Raw genomic sequence first — 19,327 nt, 5'->3', positions numbered from 1 at the left:
AGCTCTCTCTGCATGTGACACTGCACAGGAGTGTTTATGTGTGTGCCTCTGTGGAGGAGCCATGCAGTGAGTCCTTCTGGTTTCTATTTTTGATGTGCCAGCTTGGTGAGTCACCACCGCCAAGAATGTTTTTGTTCAGTCATAAGCCCTCACTGTCCTAGTGTGATGGCTCCTCTCCCGGGTCAGGAACTCTGGGAAGAACTACTGTGAAATGGGGCTGAAGGGTCAGGGCTCTTCAGAACTGGCAGAATTACTGAAGTAGCGTAATTATTGAGCCACCTCTGGACGACCTGCAACTGTGTTTCAAATGCTTTATACCCTTCTGTGGAAAAGGGTACTTATCCAGTTTATCATCAAAGACTTGATGCTTGAAAGGAAACACCATGTAGTAAGAGAAGCCTTCAAGTCAACATCCTAAAAGAATAAGGATCAATGACCCCCCACACCCCCCATCCCACCACGCATAAAGAACTTTTAGCATGCTATACAGAGGGACCTTTGGCAAATCCCTTCCTTTATATGGAAAGCTCCGTTCGTTTATGTGACTTTCAGAGATGGGAAGGCCATCATTTGTACCGTGTGTCTCTAGTCAGGGAGTTTGGGAACTCGGAATGATAAGACTAGCATTGTACGGTTCTGTGAATGAACACACGCCCATTGAAAACAACATGAACTGTCTAGATGTGTAGCAGAGCAAACTGGAGCTCTCCCCGACCGCTTTGACCAAGGCACTCCTCATCGATCAGGTTTCTTCCATTCTTTTTGACCGTGTTTCAAAAATACTTGGGCAGGGTGTACCCAGGAGGGAGGAAACCCTCTCTGGCATAAATGGCAACACCTTGCAACTGCTGCTCTGTAACTTGTGTTTGGGAGTTAAATGCTATCCTGAGACTCACATTTCTCCATGTTTCCCTTCTGTCTTCCAGGTTTTACAACTTATTTTCGAAGCTTTTGGGCACTGTTGGATGTTTGATTTAAAAACTGAGGGCCTGGGGTTGGGGATTTAGCTCAGTGGTAGAGCGCTTGCCTAGGAAGGCCCTGGGTTCCCCCAGCTCCGAAAAAAAGAACAACAACAACAAAAAAAAAACTGAGGGCCTATAAGTTGACTCACAAAAGCATTTAGAAAACAATACCCCGGGTTAGGCCAGAGGCCCGCAGGAGACGAATATCCTGGTGAGGAAACCAAGCCAAGCATCCCTCCTGGCACCGCCCATTGGTTTTCCTTGGCCCCGCCCACTTCCGAAGCTGCTGGCCAAGGCACTCTCTTGGCTTTGCTTCTCATTCTTTTGAGTCCCATAGGAGAGCCACGTTGTCCAGGTAAGTGGAAAGACGGTGGCGGGGACGAGGAAAGCTCTGAAGCTGTTGGTGTTTTTAGTATTTGTCAGGGTCAGGAGCGGGCTGTGTTTAAATATGAGGGGAGATACACTGGGTGTGAAAAGTGATTTTGTGCGCATTCGGTCCAGCGGAATCCAGAGAAAACTGATCAAGGTATTCAGTTCAAAGTTATGAATGGTTGGCAACTTAAACCTACCTAATCTTCAAAGCCAAAGGAAAAATATCAATATTTTGAGAAATGAGAAATAAGGTAAAGGTAATTAAAAAAAATTTTTTAGAGCATGTTTAGGTTCATAACAGATTTGAACAGAAGGTGTGTGATTGAGGTTTGAGCACTCAATGCCTTATTCTCTAGTGCCTGTATTAGTCAGATTGCCTCCTTCCCCCTGCCTGCAGTAGCTTGTCCCCTCAGTTACTGACTTGTTCCCAGCCCCCTCTCTAGTGCCTTAAGATGGATGAGAAATCTGATTCCATTTAGCTTTTCTTCGTCTCTCAATGGAGTCATATCTTATATAGGTCTATAAAAGGGAAGACATAAGGCCAAGATACTATATATTTTGTATAGTCATATTTTTTCTTGCAAATTGCTTTAATGAGCTATTATAAAATCTGAGATGCTGAAATAATAGACTAGCATAGGGAGTAGATTGAAGGTCTTCCTGGACCACAGAACAAGTTCAAGACCAGCCTGGAAACCTTAGCAAGGCCCTGTATCAAAATCAATCAATCAATCAATCAATCAATCAGGTCTGGGAATACAGATGAGTGGTAGAGCACTTGCCTAACACTCAACAAGACCCCAAGCTCAATCCACAGCACTGGAAAACAAAACCAAACCTAGACTCAGACTCTTCTGTGGTGAGACCAGGACCAGCTACATGATTTGTGGGGTTCAACGCAAAATGAAAATGCAGGGATCCCCTTGTTCAGAAAGTATTAAGAAATGTCAAGATAACAGCAATGGGACATTAAACCAAGCAGGGCTGGTGGTAGCGATGGAGGTGGTGGTGCTGGTATGATTGCCAGTAGAGCCTTTTGCAAATGCATAGATAGGTCTTAAGGAACTGAGGAAAATAAGAAGCTTTGAAGTCAGGTCAACCCAGGCAGGAGGAGCTTCCCAGCCCCAGCAGAGGAAGACTGAAGACTGACAGTGTTTCCTCATTCTTTGGGGCTTCTACCGCCCCTCCCACCCCCACAAGCTGTGAGTGTGATACAGCTGTATTGGGGTCCCCTTTAATTGACCCAAGATGCAACTCCATCAGCAAATTGGTTGACAAGAGTTGTAGGCCTACTTATTACAATGCTAGGTTTTGGATTTTTTTGGTTTGTTTTTTCCTCCAAGAATTCATTGTAATTTAGAACTCAGATGTCAAGTGTACTGGACTTAAGAGTTTATTCATGGCTTCCCTCTCCTAGCAACATTAAAAACAAAACAAAAAACAACTCACAAAGTGGACCCCACCACCACCACCAAAAAGGGTGTGAGGACTAAAACTTTTCAGAGGTATAAAAAAGGAAATATGTGAATTCATGCAAAAAGTTTGACCTTGTCTTAGCTGGCATTTTGGTTTTTTTGCCAATGATATCAGATAAAAATTTGTGATTTTTAAAACAAAGTGTACTTTAAGGGAAAATAAGCCTATTACCACCAGCTTTTCCAATGGTTCAAAGCAGGTAATTTACAAATACTAGGCACAAAGCTGGGTGTCATGGTACCTGCTTGCAAACACAGTACTCCAGAGGCCTGAGGAAGAAATATCAAAAGTTTGTGGCCAGCCCAAGATATATATCGAGGCCCTGTCTCAAATAAACAGATCCAACTCCCACACGAGATGCAATAATAAGATTTCTTCAACTAAGGAATTTAATTTTACTAAAGTGGTTTTCTTTTCAGATATTGCCCCCCCCAGAAAGTCATACACATTACCTAAGCAGTGAGGACTTTATCTTATGTTTTGATCTGTGTGGCACGGACGTGACACAAAGCTTTTGGCAGGTGGGGGTGGGGTAAGAGAATCTCCTTCTATCTAACAGCACAACCCAGGCAGAGAGCAGTTGGTCAGAGACTCTCCGCTGCGCTTTCGAATAAGAAGTTATTTAAAGGAAAGCAGGAGAAGACTTGTTTCCTGCATCTTCTGTCTTCATGGCTTGGCTTTCCGAGCCTCTACCTCTTCTATTCCCCTTGGAGAATCTCACAGGGCAACAGGCTGCAAATGGGCTCATCTGCTTTGAGGGAAATGGCTCCTTTGTGTTTGCAAGGGGGACATATTTGAGCGTTTAAAAAGAAGTGTCAAAATGAGTCCGTCACCCCGGGTGACTGGACAACTGTGTTGACTTATGCTCACCTGCTCCTAGCTGATGACACAACATGACACTTAGCAGGCTAATAAGACGCTTGCAAAGCACACACTGTTTTCATGTGTCATTGTTACATGGCCACCAGGAATGTAGAAATATTTTTAGTTAATCTTTTCGCTGTGGAGGCTTGTAGGGCGGGTTGGGTGGTGGCAGTGATCTGGCAAGCCTTGAGACTGGAGGCTTTTGACATCTGTTTATCCCAACAAGTGACATAAATAACAGGTTTATGGGATAAGGCCTAGGTGACAGTGGCACTTTCTCTTTAAGTCTCTTGATCTGTATCAGGTTGTATATTTTACCTTTTTTTTTTCCCGGAGCTGAGGACCGAACCCAGGGCCTTGTGCTTGCTAGGCAAGCACCCTACCACTGAGCTAAATCCCCAACCCCTTACCATTTTTTAAAAAAAGATTAATTTTATCATTGATGTGAATGTCCCTCTCTGGGGGGGGGAGTGTACAAGTGCTTATGAGTGTGTACATATGTGTACATGTACTTATTATGAGTGTGTGTGCATGTGTGTGTGTGCAGGGGGTCCAGAAGACAGCATTGCATTCCTTAGGGCTAGAGTTACAAGTGTTTGTGAGCCACGCAATGTGGATGCCGAGATCCAAATTACCTGTGGTCCTCGTGATAGAGCAGCAACTCTTAGCAGTCATGGTTCCGGCTTTAGGTTGTGTAATTTCTAGAGCGGCAGATACAAATCGCTAGGTAGCTTTGTTCAGAACTAATTTCAGTAGCTAACACTGAGCATCTGAGACTGCTTTAGTTCCATTCCAGTCCCGCTGAACAAGAGCTCCTGGAGAGATAAATGCTAGGGACTGGGTTATAACCTCAGACAAGCCCACGTTGTACAATTGTATTTCTACCTTGCTTTAAACTATTGTCTGCTTTTGGGAAAATCCTTTCTAGAATGATGGTAGACAATTTGCCTCCACAATCCGATATCATTTTAGCCCTAAACAGAAATGTTTCTGCTTATATGAAATTCACTTACTTTTTTTGTATGAAGTAACCCATAAGGAATACCAATTTGCAACTGGCAAAAAAAAAAAAAAAAAAAAAAGTGGTTCTGTCTCTTTATGCCCAGAAGCAAGCTCACAAGAAGTTATGCTTAGTAAGCCTGACCACACAAGAGCCCCTCCCAGCACTTATTTACATTAACTCTGGTTGAAACTTCTCCCCAAGATAAGCGCTGCCAATGAACCCTTAGAAGAAGCAAAACTCTTTATCTTTGCACCCAGGCGAAGCCCTCAGAGAGCTTCAGTAGGTGTGGCTCCCAGAAGCCAATCATCCAATTCAAGGGGCAAATCAGGACCGTGTTTACAAGAAAATGTTGACACGTGTGGATGACGCGGTTAGCCGCCGATGTGCGTGGGACAGCGGGTTTGAAACGTTGATGGCTCGCTTGGCCCCGTGTGTGTGGCCAGTGTGAAGGTGGGCATCTAGTACTTTTATATTATTGCCGCGAGCCGACTACCAGCAGTTTGTCCGCTGAGTTGGAGTTAGTTCGTTTGACCCCATCTGGTAAACTGAAAGAAACAGGATTGGGGGCGTCACCCTCTGCACTTAGGCCCCGCCCTTACACAGCCAGGCCCCGCCCCCGAACGCTTTAGGCCCTAGAGCAGCCCTAGCGCTCCGGGCCCTAGGCTGCCCCAATTCCGTGTTTACTCCTTTCCCCGCCCCTGGCAAGCATGGACCGTACCACTACTGAGCATGGGGGAGCCTATCTATCTTCTCGTGTCCAAATGGCTTTCAGTGCGAGCCTTCTTCAGCCTTCACGATAGAAACCTGAGGAGAACATTTTTCTGTAGACAGACTATGCTAGAGTTTAGGGATCCCTTCAGAGTTGCCCTGGATTCTGGCGCCACGGCGCCATAGTTCCCCCCAGTTCCTTCCCAGATGGTCTCGCCCAGGGAGTACCTCTGGGCCCTTTAAATACCGCGTGCGGTTGCGGGAGGGCTCCAGAGTTGACAGACTGCTGAGTCTCTCGGTGCCTGTGACCCTGGGTGAGGGGGCTATACACAGAGCCCCGCGACCCCGGCCACCTAGTCTTCCTCGAGTCTCTGCGCGGGATCCTGGGGTGCGTACCCATCCCAGGGGAGGGGCCGTGGGATCTGAAGGGACCGCGTCTCCTCGGGGTAACGGGAGGGCTCCTGGTGCCCTCCGAAGTCAGGACATTTGACCTCCGAGTCAAGGCCTGAAGTGGGGCACGGTGGCGGTGTTGGCCCAGGCTCTGCCGGGGCCGCTTGGCCGTGATGACAACCCTTTGGGTGCGTGCCAGCGACTGTGCTCTCGGGCGCGAGACGGACTGGGCTCCCCGTACGACCAGGTCCCGGATCCCTCCGCCCTGGAGGAGTGGGATTGAGCCGCGGTGGGGCCCGGCCGGGCCGGACCGCGGCCTGTGTTTGGGTCTTGTTGCCTGGTTTCTCGAGAGCAGGCTTCTGTCCCGGCAGTCCCCTCCCCCAAACGTTTGTTTTGACAGGAAACGTGGTGCTGCTGGAGGGAGGGGCAGCAGAGAACGTGGGCGAGCGGGCGGGACTCCTGGGACTTCCGTTGGATTTGACTGTCCAGGAGGCCAGCTCAGGTCACATCTGGGTTCTTCTCAAGGATGGCTTTCCGTTCAGGGAGGCGCCACAAAACATAGCAACGAGATTCGGTGGCACGTGGATGACACAGTTATGTGTTTACGTTAGTACTGTGGAAAAACTTCCATTAAATGAGCGATTTCACAATGTTTCCCTTCTAAAATGCGTTTATTAGACTGGGAATGTAGTTTTGTGGCAGAGCACTTGACAGGACTGTAGGTTCTGTCCGCCCCCAACCACAAGAAGCCCAAATCAGGTGTTTAAACCCACAAATCCAGCCAACGAAGAAGCGTTTGTTAGACTACCGTTACAAGCCGAGTAGAAACACTTCAGAGAGGTTCCAGTGTGAATGAAGTGAAATACACTCTTTCATCGTTGTCTTGGTACCTTAACGGTAAACCAGGCAACTTGTCCTTGTCCCTTAGAGGGCTGCTTAGCACTTAGTGGTGTTCAGCTCTCAGATCTTCGTTGTCCTACCTTCCAACTGACAACGAGGTTCTTCTGATAATGAGGTTCTTATGCTGGTTCCTGGGTTAGGAGCCCCCGCCCCCACCCCAGCCCCATCTAGCCCCCACCCTTTTTTACTACCCTCACGGATTTCATACATTGCTCCACTTGAAGTGACCCAGGGCTGAAGGGCCCCGGAGTGTGCAGCACAGGTTGTTAAACTAGGCGTCAGGGATGTGGGGATCAATGCTTTCTAGGACAAAGAGTGCCTAGAAATCTTTCCCGATGCTGTAATGGCACAGGGAGCATAGGCATCTGCCTTTTAGACAGTGGCTGGCTTGTTGGCTTTTGTCTGGCTCTCTGCTCACTATGACTTGATGAGGACCAGTATTGTTCTCTCATACTATGGCTTTTGCTTTACTCTAGGCTGGTGCTAAAGCAGTGTTTGATGGACTATAGACATTTTCTAGCACCTGTGATTTTTTTTTTCCATCAGAGCTCAGTCCTGCCTTTGACTGCTTCCCTCCTTCCATCCTGTGACTTTGGTAAAGTCCTGGAAGGGGGAGGGTATCCACTAAATGCTTCTTGCCATCTCATTTTCCCCACAACCTAGCGTTAACTTGGTGGATCTCATTCCCCAGGCCATGTTGGATAACCTGAACAATTTACTGCCAGATGTATTTGACTGCTAGCTGTAAGCAGTTAGCAGGGCGTAAGGAATGGCCCTCTAATAGAGGGGTGGTCGAGTGCTATTTTGTTGAATGCTCTCCTTCAGCGATGTCCTTCACGGTATAGTGTCCCAGGGTAAGGTCATCTTGCTCCCACATGTGCAAGTGTCCACGTGATGACGGACAGATCAATTTGGAATGGAAAGAATGATTAGCAACACACTGGGCTCCAGCCATCCTGACTACCATGCACGGGCTTCAGGGCTACAGCCTGCTGCCTGGCTTTTGAGTTGAGCCTCTGCACTGCTGTAACCTTCGGGGAGAGTAATGCGGTCTCTCTGATCCCTGGGTTCTTATTTTAAACAAGAATAACACCTACCTGACACAGTTGTATTGCAGCTTTGAGGAAATAAATGATCTGAAGCACTTACAGAGTGTAATACTGAGACCATGATAAATGAACGCTCCATAACTGTTGCTTCTAGTTGCTACTTTTTTGTGTCATTGAGTGTCAGAAGAGTACAGTGATACAAGAACAGTGTTCTTTAGGCTCCTGGGACTTGAGGCTTTGCTAACCTTGGAATTGTGTTGAGATAGGCACTGGAGACTGGAGAAGGGAACGCTTCCTACATGCATTTTAAAAGTTACTGGGAAGGCAGAGATAAAGACAGTTAAACTACTATATTGAGTGCCTGCTTAATGAACAATGTGATACAGGCAGAACAGATCGGAAACTCTAGCTGTTTCCTGAGTAGACTCGGGGCCAAATTTGTTCATGTAAGGATATTCATTGGGTCCCTGTCTGTCCTGGGCGGTGGTCTGAACTCTGGGTGGCTAATTTCCATGAGGCCCATGGGGGCTTCAGGCACGAGTACCTTGAAATTTGTCATTTCCATTTGGGAATGTACTGTCATAAGTGGGGTGGTTGGCATGGCTGCTAATCCCCCAAAAGTCTGCTGTATGCAGAGCCTGGGGGACCTTATCAACTACAGTCAAAAGTTGTGGTGAGGATAAGAGTGAAAGATGAACTCGTGGCCTCATACTCTTCCATAGCCGCATTGATTGGTTCTTCAGTACAGAACCCTCGTGACCTAAGCCTCTTTAAGTGGGCCTTATCTCCCAATACTGTCAAACTGGGGGTGTCGTTTCTGGGTCCTCTGCAAGAAGAGCAAGTATCCCTAATTGACAAGCCTTTTCTCTAGCCCTATGTCATTACATCTAAGGTAGGATTCAAGCTTCCAAGTTCTTTGTATAAAGCTACCCATTGTGGCCCTGTTGACAAAGCCACAGGCTAGACACTTAGACTGACTGCTCTCGTCTGGAGAAGTTTCATCTACTGGCCTCCAGCCCTGACTCCATAGTTCACTAGGCATTGGCCTTCTACAACTTTCTGTCTGGATTCCAGGGCGTTTAGTATATCCTATAAAGTCAAGGTGAAGGTCACCATGGTCTCACAGATCTTGCATTCTGTGAGATTCTGCAGAATTAACAGCATCTGGACTTGGGCAACACTTAGAGTTTGTATCTGTTGTTTGACAAGACTTTTCCTGGGAAGACACAACACCCTCAGAATAGGAAACCCATAACAGACTTAACTATAGATACCATCAGAGTCCAACTTGGTAAGCCATGAGTTCGTTTGTATGTTTGTTTGGTTGTTTGGTTGGTTGGTTGGTTTTTGATAGTACTTAAAAGCAAATGGGTGAGGGGTGGCTTACAGGAACAGAGATGACTCAAAGACAGCTGCATCACCAAAACCTGCCCCAGATGGGTGACGGCTCACAAAGCTGGGGCATGCTGCATAACCTGCAGGCAGCTTTGAACCCAGGCTATCCCATTCCAAAAAATCAGACCTAGAGGTGTATTTGGTCCAAGGTCTGTTTTTGCAAATCAATCAGTCAATCAGTCAATCAGTCAATCAAGGCAGGAAGCTATGGGATGCACATCTATGTTATGTCCACAGTAACAGGGACCTTATCAACTACAGTCAAAATCTGGGGGATCTTTACAGTCCTCATCAGTACAGGGCTATTTAGAGGAAGTTTTCTGTAGAGAGGAAATAAGATGCAGAGTCAAATATAAACTGAAGAATCACAAGCAAATTAAAAGCTGATGTCCATGCTCTCTGTGTGGTGGGACAGCTGTCTGGCTCTCTGTATCCTTTCCTTGTCTCTAAAATGTTAGCAGTAAACTTCCATAATGCATCCATGTATTTATTCAACAGTACATCTCTACCTGCTGAACTCCACTTACTGCGCGGAGAAGGAATGGCATAATGCCATATGTTAAAAAAGAATGGAAGGATACATAAAAATGATCCAGTTTCTTTAAATAATGACCCAGTGTAGTAATATTGGGAGCTCTGCTTGGAGGTATCTTCTATCTTTACCTTCAACCAGTGAGACCTCAGGTTGGATGAATGTGGTGTTCCTGCAGGATTGCTTGATTTACCTATGTTGTTTTGTTGACCAGCTAGGCAGATGCACGTTTGTTCATATGAAAGGCATTGTGCTTCTTTAAAACAATTGTTACCAGCAGACTAAGCATCTAATAGTTGAAGCAGTCCAGTTACCCTCAATGCCTTTTGGGTCAAGTTGATTTGTCCCCAGTTGACTCGTGTGGAAGTTGAAGACTAGGGAAGGATGGTGAAGGCACCTGCAGACCATTTACACCGGGACAGGCCATTGGATTTGGGGTTTCATAGTTCAGACGAGTGTGTGAGTTCTGTCTTACGGTCAGTGCCAGCCTTCCTTGTTTCTCTGTAGGGAAACGTGATTTGATAATAATTGTTTTCCTGGTTTAACGCCCAAGGTGATTTGACAAAGGAAAGCACATAATACCCATATACTATTGTCTCTGTGGCAGACACTGCCCCAAGCAACCCTTTCCTTAACTAAGTGAAATTTCACGCCAGCTCTACTAGTTAGGCATTCTTGGTACACCCGTAGAAGAAATAGACGATCTCTTAAGGCAGTAATGAGTGCCTTGCTCCAAAGACAAGCTTCTGCTTGGATGCAGTGAATCACAGTTGTGACGTGGGTGCCTTTGCCAGCTGAAGAGCATCTAAAGAGTGTGACACTTTTTAGTTGTCTGTTACAGCCTCATGCCTCAGATCCCACCTCCAGTGACATGTTGACACAAAACTTAATTCCACACATTAAACATGCTCACTGTACATGCATGTTTTCTCAGAATATTTTGCGATATGTCATGGAACCCTTATCTGCCTTGGAGGAACATCTTAGCAATTTCCCACAGAAAGGATATGTAATTAACCCAGTTCTCTGCCACCCACCCCCTACAGAATGCAGCTGTGCGTGAAGTCCCAGAGTTAGCTGGTGACGTACTGGGCCTCAGACCCTGGGCTCTAGCTCTTGACCTTTTTTTTTTTTTTTTTTTTTTTTTTTTAAAGCCCTTTGCATTTGGTTCCCTTTCTGTGTAATTAAGCAACCTACCAAATGTGCTATCCAGCTGGAATATCAAAAGAAATGCACAGTTATAACTATTAAACCACTTGATAAATTCCCACAGATGAACGCTTTTATTCGCTTTTACTTGGAAAATGCGTGGTGGTGTGAGCCCACTGTGGTAGAGAAAGAGCAGGAATCAGTCAGGAGCGACAAGGCCTGGGGATTTGGAATTTAAATCAGATAAACCAGGCATAGACGGTAATGTCTCTGCTCCAGGCTTTCGCTCAGCGGCAGCAGGCTGTGATTATGTAGGGCTGTCAGTTTACAGATGTTCTAGTTGAAGCTGTACCAAGTGGGATTCGATGACTGTGATTCAGCTGACACTGAGGACTTGTGAACTTGGTACAGATGCTAGACAAGGCAGTGTCTGCCTTCTTCGGGAGATTCAGAAATACTCACTGGAAGAAGACAGCCACAAATGCCTCCTTGTGGGTGTGAACACACATGTCCATATCGAGGGTCTGCTTTATCAGTCCCTAGTTCCTCGAGACAGGGTCTCCCACTAACCAGGAACTAGGTTGGAGGACAGCCAGCCCTCTATCCTTCTCCACGGTCATGGGATTGCAGGAACATACAACTGTGCTGGGGACTTGAACTCAGGTCCCTTGCTGAACCATCTCCTTAGTCTAGTGCAAGTCTTTTTGTAGAGAAGGAAGAGATGTGCGACAGCTGTACTGAGAGGGGTAAGCTGATGATGAAGGATGGAGGGAGGCTTTTGGGGGCGAAGCATTTTCAGGCAGTGCCAGCAGTGGGAAGTGAATTGCTGCAGCTCACTTTCTCCTAGTGAGTTCTGCCCACCAGTGGACTGTGCTGCTAGGCGCTTCCTCAGTACAAACCAAACCACACTCCCAGAGTGCTTCAGTAAACACTCAGGACAAAACTACCTTTCATGCATAAGAGGAAGCTGTCTTGCTACTGAAGAGCCAAGAGCTCAGGACTGTTTTGTAGCCCGTGTCTATGGTTGTTGGCTTTGGGATTGTAAGATAGGGTGAGTGCTTCCAAGTGGCCAGTCCCTCCTACTCCTTGCCCTCCCATCTGCAGAAGGAGTTAACAATTCTCTGTTTAGTCAGGTTTCGGCTTGGGCAAAGGTGCACCTTTATGAGTGTCAGGACTAAAGTTGATCGAGACTGTAGAGATGTCCTTGGACTGTCGTCCCCACCACCACCACCCCATGGCGCAGGTTTGCTCTTGTCCCCACTCGCTCCCAAAAGGTGCAGCTTGCCTTATATCTTACAGTGATGTCTGGATCTCCCCTGGAGGTACCTTTTAGTTCTGATCCACCCCCTGTTTTTCGTGTGCTTGTCAGAAAATCCTTGTTTCTGCTTCTTACATCTCTAGCATCTGGTGCACACGGTTTTAAGTAACTGGATTTGAGAATAGGGTTATGTCTGTTTTGTGCAGCTACTTTTCTAGTGCCTGATGTGCAGCAGGTATTCTGTAAATATTAACAGATTCACTAAAAAATGTGGAGACATTCCCAGTCATATTATGCATTGCTAAAGAGTTTCCTTTGTTTTAGCCTTTGTGAAAGTACCCCATCCCTCCCTGCAGGGAGTTCCCTCATTCCTCAGTCTCCATCCAGGGTTGGAGGGGTCTCCTTTGAGCAAATTTGGCTTTTGCAGTCAGCTGATAGCTAGGTTCATAGCAAAGCCAATTTCCTCATAGCCCTGACTGGTGCTCTCAGGCCCAGGCCTGGCATTCATGTGCCTTGGTCTTTCTAGATTGTGCCAGGCATGACTTCTTCCCTGGGATGCTATGTAATGTCCCAGAGAAAGCACTTGACTTTAGAGTGCAGGGACTGGCGCCATGGTGCAGTGAGTCTCCTTGTCCCTCCAAGTATGCATCAGAACCCTATGGTCCTCGGTGCTCAGCAAGTTCGTGAGTACAGACCAAACAAGTCTTCGTCTTCATGCTTCGATAGTTCATATGAAAATGGGGAGCTAGTCTTGGCGACCCGCAAAATCTCATCAGCCTTTGCTTCCCGAGACAGGCTCACAAACGTACCAAGAGTTTGAGTTTGAACGTCCTTAATGTTTTTTAGACTTCCATTCTCTAGCTATGTCCTGTGTTTGTGTGTTCACATCTGTGCATGCCACCAGCACTTGGGGGAGGTCAGAGGACAGTTTGTGGAACTAGTTTTCTCCTGTCATAGCAGGGTTGAATTCAGGTCATTGGCTTGGCACCTAGTGCCCTTACCCACCGAGCCATGTCACCAGCTGAACTTACTTCCTTTCAAACAAGGCAGTAAGAACAGTTACTACGGGGTTGGGGATTTAGCTCAGTGGTAGAGCGCTTGCCTAGGAAGCGCAAGGCCCTGGGTTCGGTCCCCAGCTCCGAAAAAAAGAACGGAAAAAAAAAAAAAAAAGAATAGTTACTACAGTTGATGCTGTGATGAGGTTAATCCTCTTCAGTCTTCACAAAGCTGTGGAAGTTCAGTCTGGGAGCCCAGTTTCCCCCATGGAGTCAGGTGGTTAAGTGACTTCTCCAGAACAGAATAGAGTCTGACTGAGGAGCCCACTAGAGCTTCGTCACAGCAACCTAGGAGAGCCTGTTTGTGTACAGTGTACATTTCGGAAGGGTCTGCTATCACCTAGAGCTGCTCCACATTTCCCCTGAATATGGCTTCAACACGCCTTTTGTGGAAGGCAGTCTGGGTGATTTTGCAAAAGTCTTGCTCAGGGTTCTAGAAGGGTGAGGTAATTTGTTGGGGACAATTCCCACCTAGATTGTCACAGCTTTGGGCATTATTATCCATGCTGGAAAAAGCACGTTGGAAGCAGGTGTAATAGGTATCCCAGAATGATGTTGATTCAGGGTCTCTCTGTCTGTGCAGGTTCTCTCTGTGTGTCTCTCCTCTCTCTCTCTCTCTCTCTCTCTCTCTCTCTCTCTCTCTCTCTCTCTCTCCTCTCTCTCTCTCCTCTCTTCTCTCTCTCTCTCTCTTTCTCTCTCTATCCATCCATCCATCCATCCATCCATCCATCCATCCATCCATCCCCAAGGTGATAAAGGATGCCTTTCAACGGTGAGAAGCAATATGTGAACGAGGACCAACAGAGTGATTCAGAGTCTTCTCGCTTCTCTGAAAGTACGGCTTCCCTCAGTGACTACGGGTGTTCCAGACAAAGCTTCACCAGCGATTCCTCCAGCAAATCCAGCTCTCCTGCCTGTAAGCAACGGGAGCAAGGTGGGGTTGGTTGGGTGCTGGCTCTGTGTGCAATGGCTTTGAAAACTCAGCAGTGCTGTGAGCAAATCACACACTTCCCCATCCTTTCTAGATGCATCAGAATAGTGTGTCAGAGGCACTGTGGTAGTCTTGGTGTGTTCTTAGGGATAAGTTTGTAACCTGCTCATTGTATTTTGAGCCTTGTCTCTAACCTGTTTGGTTTGAGCATGGATCTAAAACCCCCTCCCCTAGCCCTATCTGTCTTGTCTCCTAAGTGGTAGAAACACCCCTTCTTGAGATTATCTTGTGCATTGGTCCTTCTTGTTTCACATGGAAGGAAATTTTGCCTTGCCGGAAGGGTGGGCAGGAAGTGTAATAATCTGAAGAGGGCTTGTCTGCTGATTTCAGTGTTGTGCAAATCCTACTCAGATGAACCAGCAGGGAGAATTACTCCACTGTGGGCTGTGAGAAAGCTAGAAGAGTGGCCGGCACTTACTTACTTACTAACTTAATTATTTATTTATTTATTTATTTATTTATTTATTTATTTATTTAGTGTCTGTGGACACAGATGTTTCAAGTAGGTAGTTTTTGTGTGGTTTTTTTGTTTTTGTTTTTTTTTTCCTCCTTTCCACAAAATTTCACTCTGCAGCCCAGGCTGGTTTTAAACCTGTGGCAGTTTCCTCCTCAGCCCCCGGAGAGCTGCAGTTGGAGGGGTGAACAATATGCCTGGTTGTGCCTTTTGTTTGTTTGTTTGTTTGTTTTTTAAGTTTTGAATCAGCATTTTTGTCTTAAAAGTCCATAACATCTTAAACTGGCAAAGCTAAGGTGGGAAAAGCACCTGATGTTAGTAAGATCAGATCCCCACTTCAGCGGTTCTGTTGATTTAGATGTTTTTGTTTCCATGTTTAAGATTCGGGAGACCTGTGGTATAGAGGAAAGAGGGGATTGCCTGCAGTGTCACCCAAACATGCCAGCTGCTGGCACTTTGCCAAATCCGCATGCTTCTCATTGGATGCTTGCCCTTAGCACTGTACCCAAAACATGCTAGACTGTTTCCTAAACACTGGCCTTATGACCACTACTGCATCATAAAGTAAATAGACCGACACTTACCTACTGACTTGTCATTGGATAGCCAGTTTCCATCTTGTTTTGCCTGTTTATAGATGGGGTCATGGTACCTAGGCATGCTGAAGAAGGCCTTGCCAACCCCCAGCATCATCTGCCTTTCTCATCTTACTCCCCCTTGGCACCTTCTCCCCTAAAACAAGCGAGGCATTGCCTGTTGTGCCATTCTTTGAGGTCATGATTTCTAATTAACCGAAGCTGAGATTTTTCTAACAGTGGTTTTGTAAGCTTGATTACTTAGAACAATTTCTTACAATGATATCTAGAAATAACTCAAATTCTCTACAAGTGTCCTACTGAGTACGTAATGCAGCAGCCTCTCAAATATATTTTGTTTGCTTTAATCATGTACTGAGTTTCTTGTATGTTCTTGCTTAAATCACCCAGTAGTGGTGGCACACACCTTCACCATCAGCACTTGGGCGGCAGAAGCAGGTGGATCTCTGAGTTCAAGGCTAGTGAGTTCCAGGATACCCGGGGATATGCAGAGGATCCCAGTCTTAGAAAAAAAACTAATAATAAAATAAAACGGTCTCAATCACCTCAGAGTGAACCTATAAGGGCTCGCATATGTGTCAGTGAAGTCAAGTAACACATGGCGGAAATCGGAAAGGGATTTCAGCTTTTACTACTCTGCCTATAGAGGAAGAATCTGGCCTTATGTATCTATCAATCTACTGTTTGTACTGTTTTACACAGATAGGTGCATATCGATAAGCACTGAGAAGTTACAACCAGCCCGTGTTAAGAGTTTGTCTTAGGAACATTTGAAAATTCAATATCAAATGTGGCGACTGAAGCTTCAGAAGAAGTGCTGACATATTTGAAATCGTTACCAAGCCCACTCTTTTAAAAGTGTGCATCCTTTATACAACCCTGAGATTGACGGGTGTATGGGCCTGACAACACTGGGAGGCTTTGGGTGACCGCAATAGCTGACATCATTTTTCTTTCAGCAACAAGCCCTCCCCGGGGCATAATGTTCGATGACGTGATGGCTGCAGCAAAGAACTTATCAGACATGACTCTGGCTCACGAAATAGCTGTAAACGAGAACTTCCAGCTGAGGCCAAACGCTCTCCCAGAGAACAGGTAACCTAGAGGCCTGTGGCGTGTATGTTGTGCATTCTGTCTGTCTTTCTTCCCTGAGTGTGTGTGTGTGTGCGCGTGCGTATCTGTGCATCATGTTTCCTGGAAGTTCATGTACAGTATCCATAGAGCATACATATTATTTAGCTCTCCTGCAAGGTCTTCTTCTTGTTTATTAAAAAGTTTATCCAGAGTCTTTAGAACTCAGTTTATACGTCACTTTCTGAGAAGAGTTGTCTTGATGTCCCTGAACTTCCAAGACTGCAATTACCTCCTCACTGTAGTCTCCACCAACTCCTTATTGTCAAAAAAATACTTTTTAAAATGTTTATATATGTGGGTATTTTGCATAGATATACATATATAATATATGCATATAATATACCATATACATATATAATATATGTATTATGTATGTATGCCTATGTCCTGCATGTGTGCCTGTTGCTCAAAGAGGAGATGTAGGCAGGCTCCCCTGGAGCTGGAGTTTTAGACAGTTGAGAGCCTCCATGTGGGTTTTGGGAATCAAACCTTGATCCTCTGGAAGAGCAACAAGTGTTCTTAACTACGGAGCCATCTCTGCAACCTTGGAATTTATACCTTTGAAAGTTTAGTTGACACATTTTTATTAGCTTTGTCTTTAGGGGAACCCTGGTGAAATTAGGTTTCTGACCTATAACAGAAGTGCTTATAGATGGTTTGATTGACTGCCCTGCCTTGCCACTGTCCTCACATGCTTCTCCCGAAAATCAAGAAAGTAAAACATAGACTTCAGCTTCTATACAAACAAAAACGCAAGCACTGGTATTCTTTAGGGAGCTATGAGTTGCTTGCCTCGTTTCTTCTTGGCCTATTCCAGTCAGGTAAGTGTAGCCTGTACAGTCAGGAGTCCAGGGATGTTTGTCATTGTCCTAAAACTGTCTGGGAGAGGGCATTTCCCTCACAGAGGTCTTCCCAGCCACCAGCATGAGCTTCAGTATTTAAAGTGGCTACATTGACTATGGTGTGCTGTTACAGGGACTTCTTTAACTCACGCTCCACAGAGAGCTTAATTTTCATCTCTCATGGCACTGCTGCATATTAGAGAGACTCGACGGCTAATTGTTAACGCACTCAGTAGGCATTCATTGACTGCTTACTAAGTGGCAGGCACGAAGGGTTAGAGAATGCCTAAGAAATGCGTTGCTAGCAAAAGAGGCTCGTTGGTAGTTACAGTGCAGGAAAATACATGATTTTCTAAGTTTGGTATCATCTCAGTGAGTTCCGTTGGGACCACAGAGATGTGTCAGGTTCCTGCTACCACACCAGACGGCCTGAGTTAACATGAGTTTGAGCCTTGGACCACATATGCTGGAAGGAAGGAGAGAATCAGCTTCTGGGAAGTGTTCTCTGACTTCATGAATGCTATCTGTGTGTGTGTGTGTGTGTGTGTGTGTGTTTGTGTGTGTGTGTGTGTGTGTGTGAGAGAGAGAGAGAGAGAGACAGAGACAGAGACAGAGACAGAGACAGAGAGATTAAGCAGCTCTGTGGGAATGTATTGACTTAGACCTGGAGCAAGGCAGTACTTTCCTGGGAGCTCTTCCTGGGAAGTCTACTGTTTCTGCAGTTTAATCCTGGCAACTTTAAATGGGATTCCTGAGTAGAAGATGGCAGCCATGCAAAGGCATGTGTCCTTGGACCAACCTGTCTGTCCCTTGTCATAAAACTTCAACTGTTAAAGAAAGAGCACTGCTGTTGTTACCTTATCCCCAAAACATAGATCTGTATTGAAGACCGTCTACTAAATGACAGATCTTAGGACAGAAGTTTCTGAAGTTACTGAAACATATGCTATGGAAATATGCTTTTAGAGTTTAGGGGGAAAACAACATAATCTGTAAATTAAAAAATATTTTATATGGTGCAGATTGGGTATTTTTAATATTTATATTTAGTGTGTGTGCGTGTAGGTGTATGCATGAGTATGTCTGTGTATGTATGTATTGTATGGGTGTGTGTGTATAGGTGTGTGCACTAAGGCCACACGAGGGCGTCTGGCTCCCTGGAGCTGAGTTCCAGGCATGTGGAACACCGCCCGTCTTGTTAAGGAGATTCTGATATCTGGCTTCCGGTCCTCGTGATTGCATAAGTGCTCGCTCACAACCACTAAGCCATGTCTCCAGCCCACTGTTTTTTACTGTGTGCTCATTACAAGAAAAATATGCTAAAAGATTAATCATGGGCCTAAGGGTAAGATATGTTCTGGGTTTTTAAAAGTGCATTTTCTAAGAAATCTGTTGTGAACATGTATCTCGTGATGCTCATTTTAAAATAGTCCATTTTGTTGCTGTAGCCTGGCTGGTCAAGTGAAGCGTGTTGTTCACCAGGCCTTCTGGGACGTCTTGGAAGCGGATCTCAGTGCTGAGCCTCCCCAGTATGAATACGCCATCAAACTGTTTGAAGAAATCAGAGAGGCAAGTCGTGGATGTTTACACCATTATTGCCTTAACTCCCTGGGATCAGCATAATAATGGGTGCCCGAAATAAATAGCTTATAAACAGTAGACTTTCCTCACACTCTTAGAAACAGAGACGTCTGAGCCCAAGGCATCAGATTCGCTGCCTCGTGAAGGCCTAGTTCACAGAGTCCTTACATGGCAGAGACCGGCAGAGGAACCCTCTGCAGTCTTTTCCAGAAAGGCATGAGCCCATTCATGACAACTCTGCTCTCGTGACCTAATTACCTCTAAGAATTGGGTTTCAGCATACGAGTGTGTGTGTGTGTGTGTGTGTGTGTGTGTGTGTCACACGCATGCACCCACAAGTACACTGTAGCGATTATGTTTCCTCTCCCAAAGACTTTGATATCTGTGTCTTCACTATCTTAGAAGCCTGAGTAGTCAGTTCCCGGTAGATTCCTCTGTGCACTTTGTCTAGCCAGGTAGAATCTAGGAAAACAAAGCAGCAGACAGAGCTCAGGGCAGTGCTTTGAGTACAAAATAAGACCTCAGAGTTAGACCTGGGTTAGTGATGGGCTCACCCTCTGAAAATGTCGGTGTCTTGAAACTTTACAGGGTAGATCTGAGAGCTAAATGAGATAAT

General features: G+C 45.8%; 1 protein-coding gene and 1 long non-coding RNA gene across 5 annotated transcripts in view; one reads left to right on the top strand and one right to left on the bottom strand.

The window, feature by feature from the left end:
- Positions 1 to 4,899: 4,899 nt before the first annotated feature.
- LOC102552828 (uncharacterized) lies at positions 4,900 to 6,156 on the bottom strand. 2 transcript variants are annotated; one of them, XR_015625177.1, is made up of 3 exons: positions 5,633 to 6,156; positions 5,396 to 5,481; positions 4,900 to 5,222 (listed from the first exon to the last, which is right to left on the bottom strand). It is a non-coding gene; the product is annotated as an uncharacterized LOC102552828 (long non-coding RNA). The 2 variants fall into 2 exon arrangements; XR_015625178.1 differs by having other exon boundaries at positions 5,614 to 6,102.
- Positions 5,657 to 19,327, top strand: part of Tcp11l2 (t-complex 11 like 2) — a 34,839-nt gene continuing 21,168 nt past the window's right edge. Inside the window, exons 1-4 of one of the 3 annotated variants that reach the window (XM_087557114.1) lie at positions 5,657 to 5,773; positions 13,863 to 14,029; positions 16,114 to 16,249; positions 18,579 to 18,699. In XM_087557114.1, coding sequence (XP_087413240.1) covers positions 13,873 to 14,029; positions 16,114 to 16,249; positions 18,579 to 18,699 — 414 coding nt within the window. In that variant the 5' untranslated portion in view covers positions 5,657 to 5,773; positions 13,863 to 13,872. 3 annotated transcript variants of the gene reach the window in all.

This window comes from Rattus norvegicus, chromosome 7, assembly GCF_021556685.1.
Source record: "Rattus norvegicus strain SHRSP/BbbUtx chromosome 7, alternate assembly SHRSP_T2T, whole genome shotgun sequence".
Taxonomy (NCBI): domain Eukaryota; kingdom Metazoa; phylum Chordata; class Mammalia; order Rodentia; family Muridae; genus Rattus; species Rattus norvegicus.
This window is presented reverse-complemented; position numbering and strand designations above follow the sequence as displayed.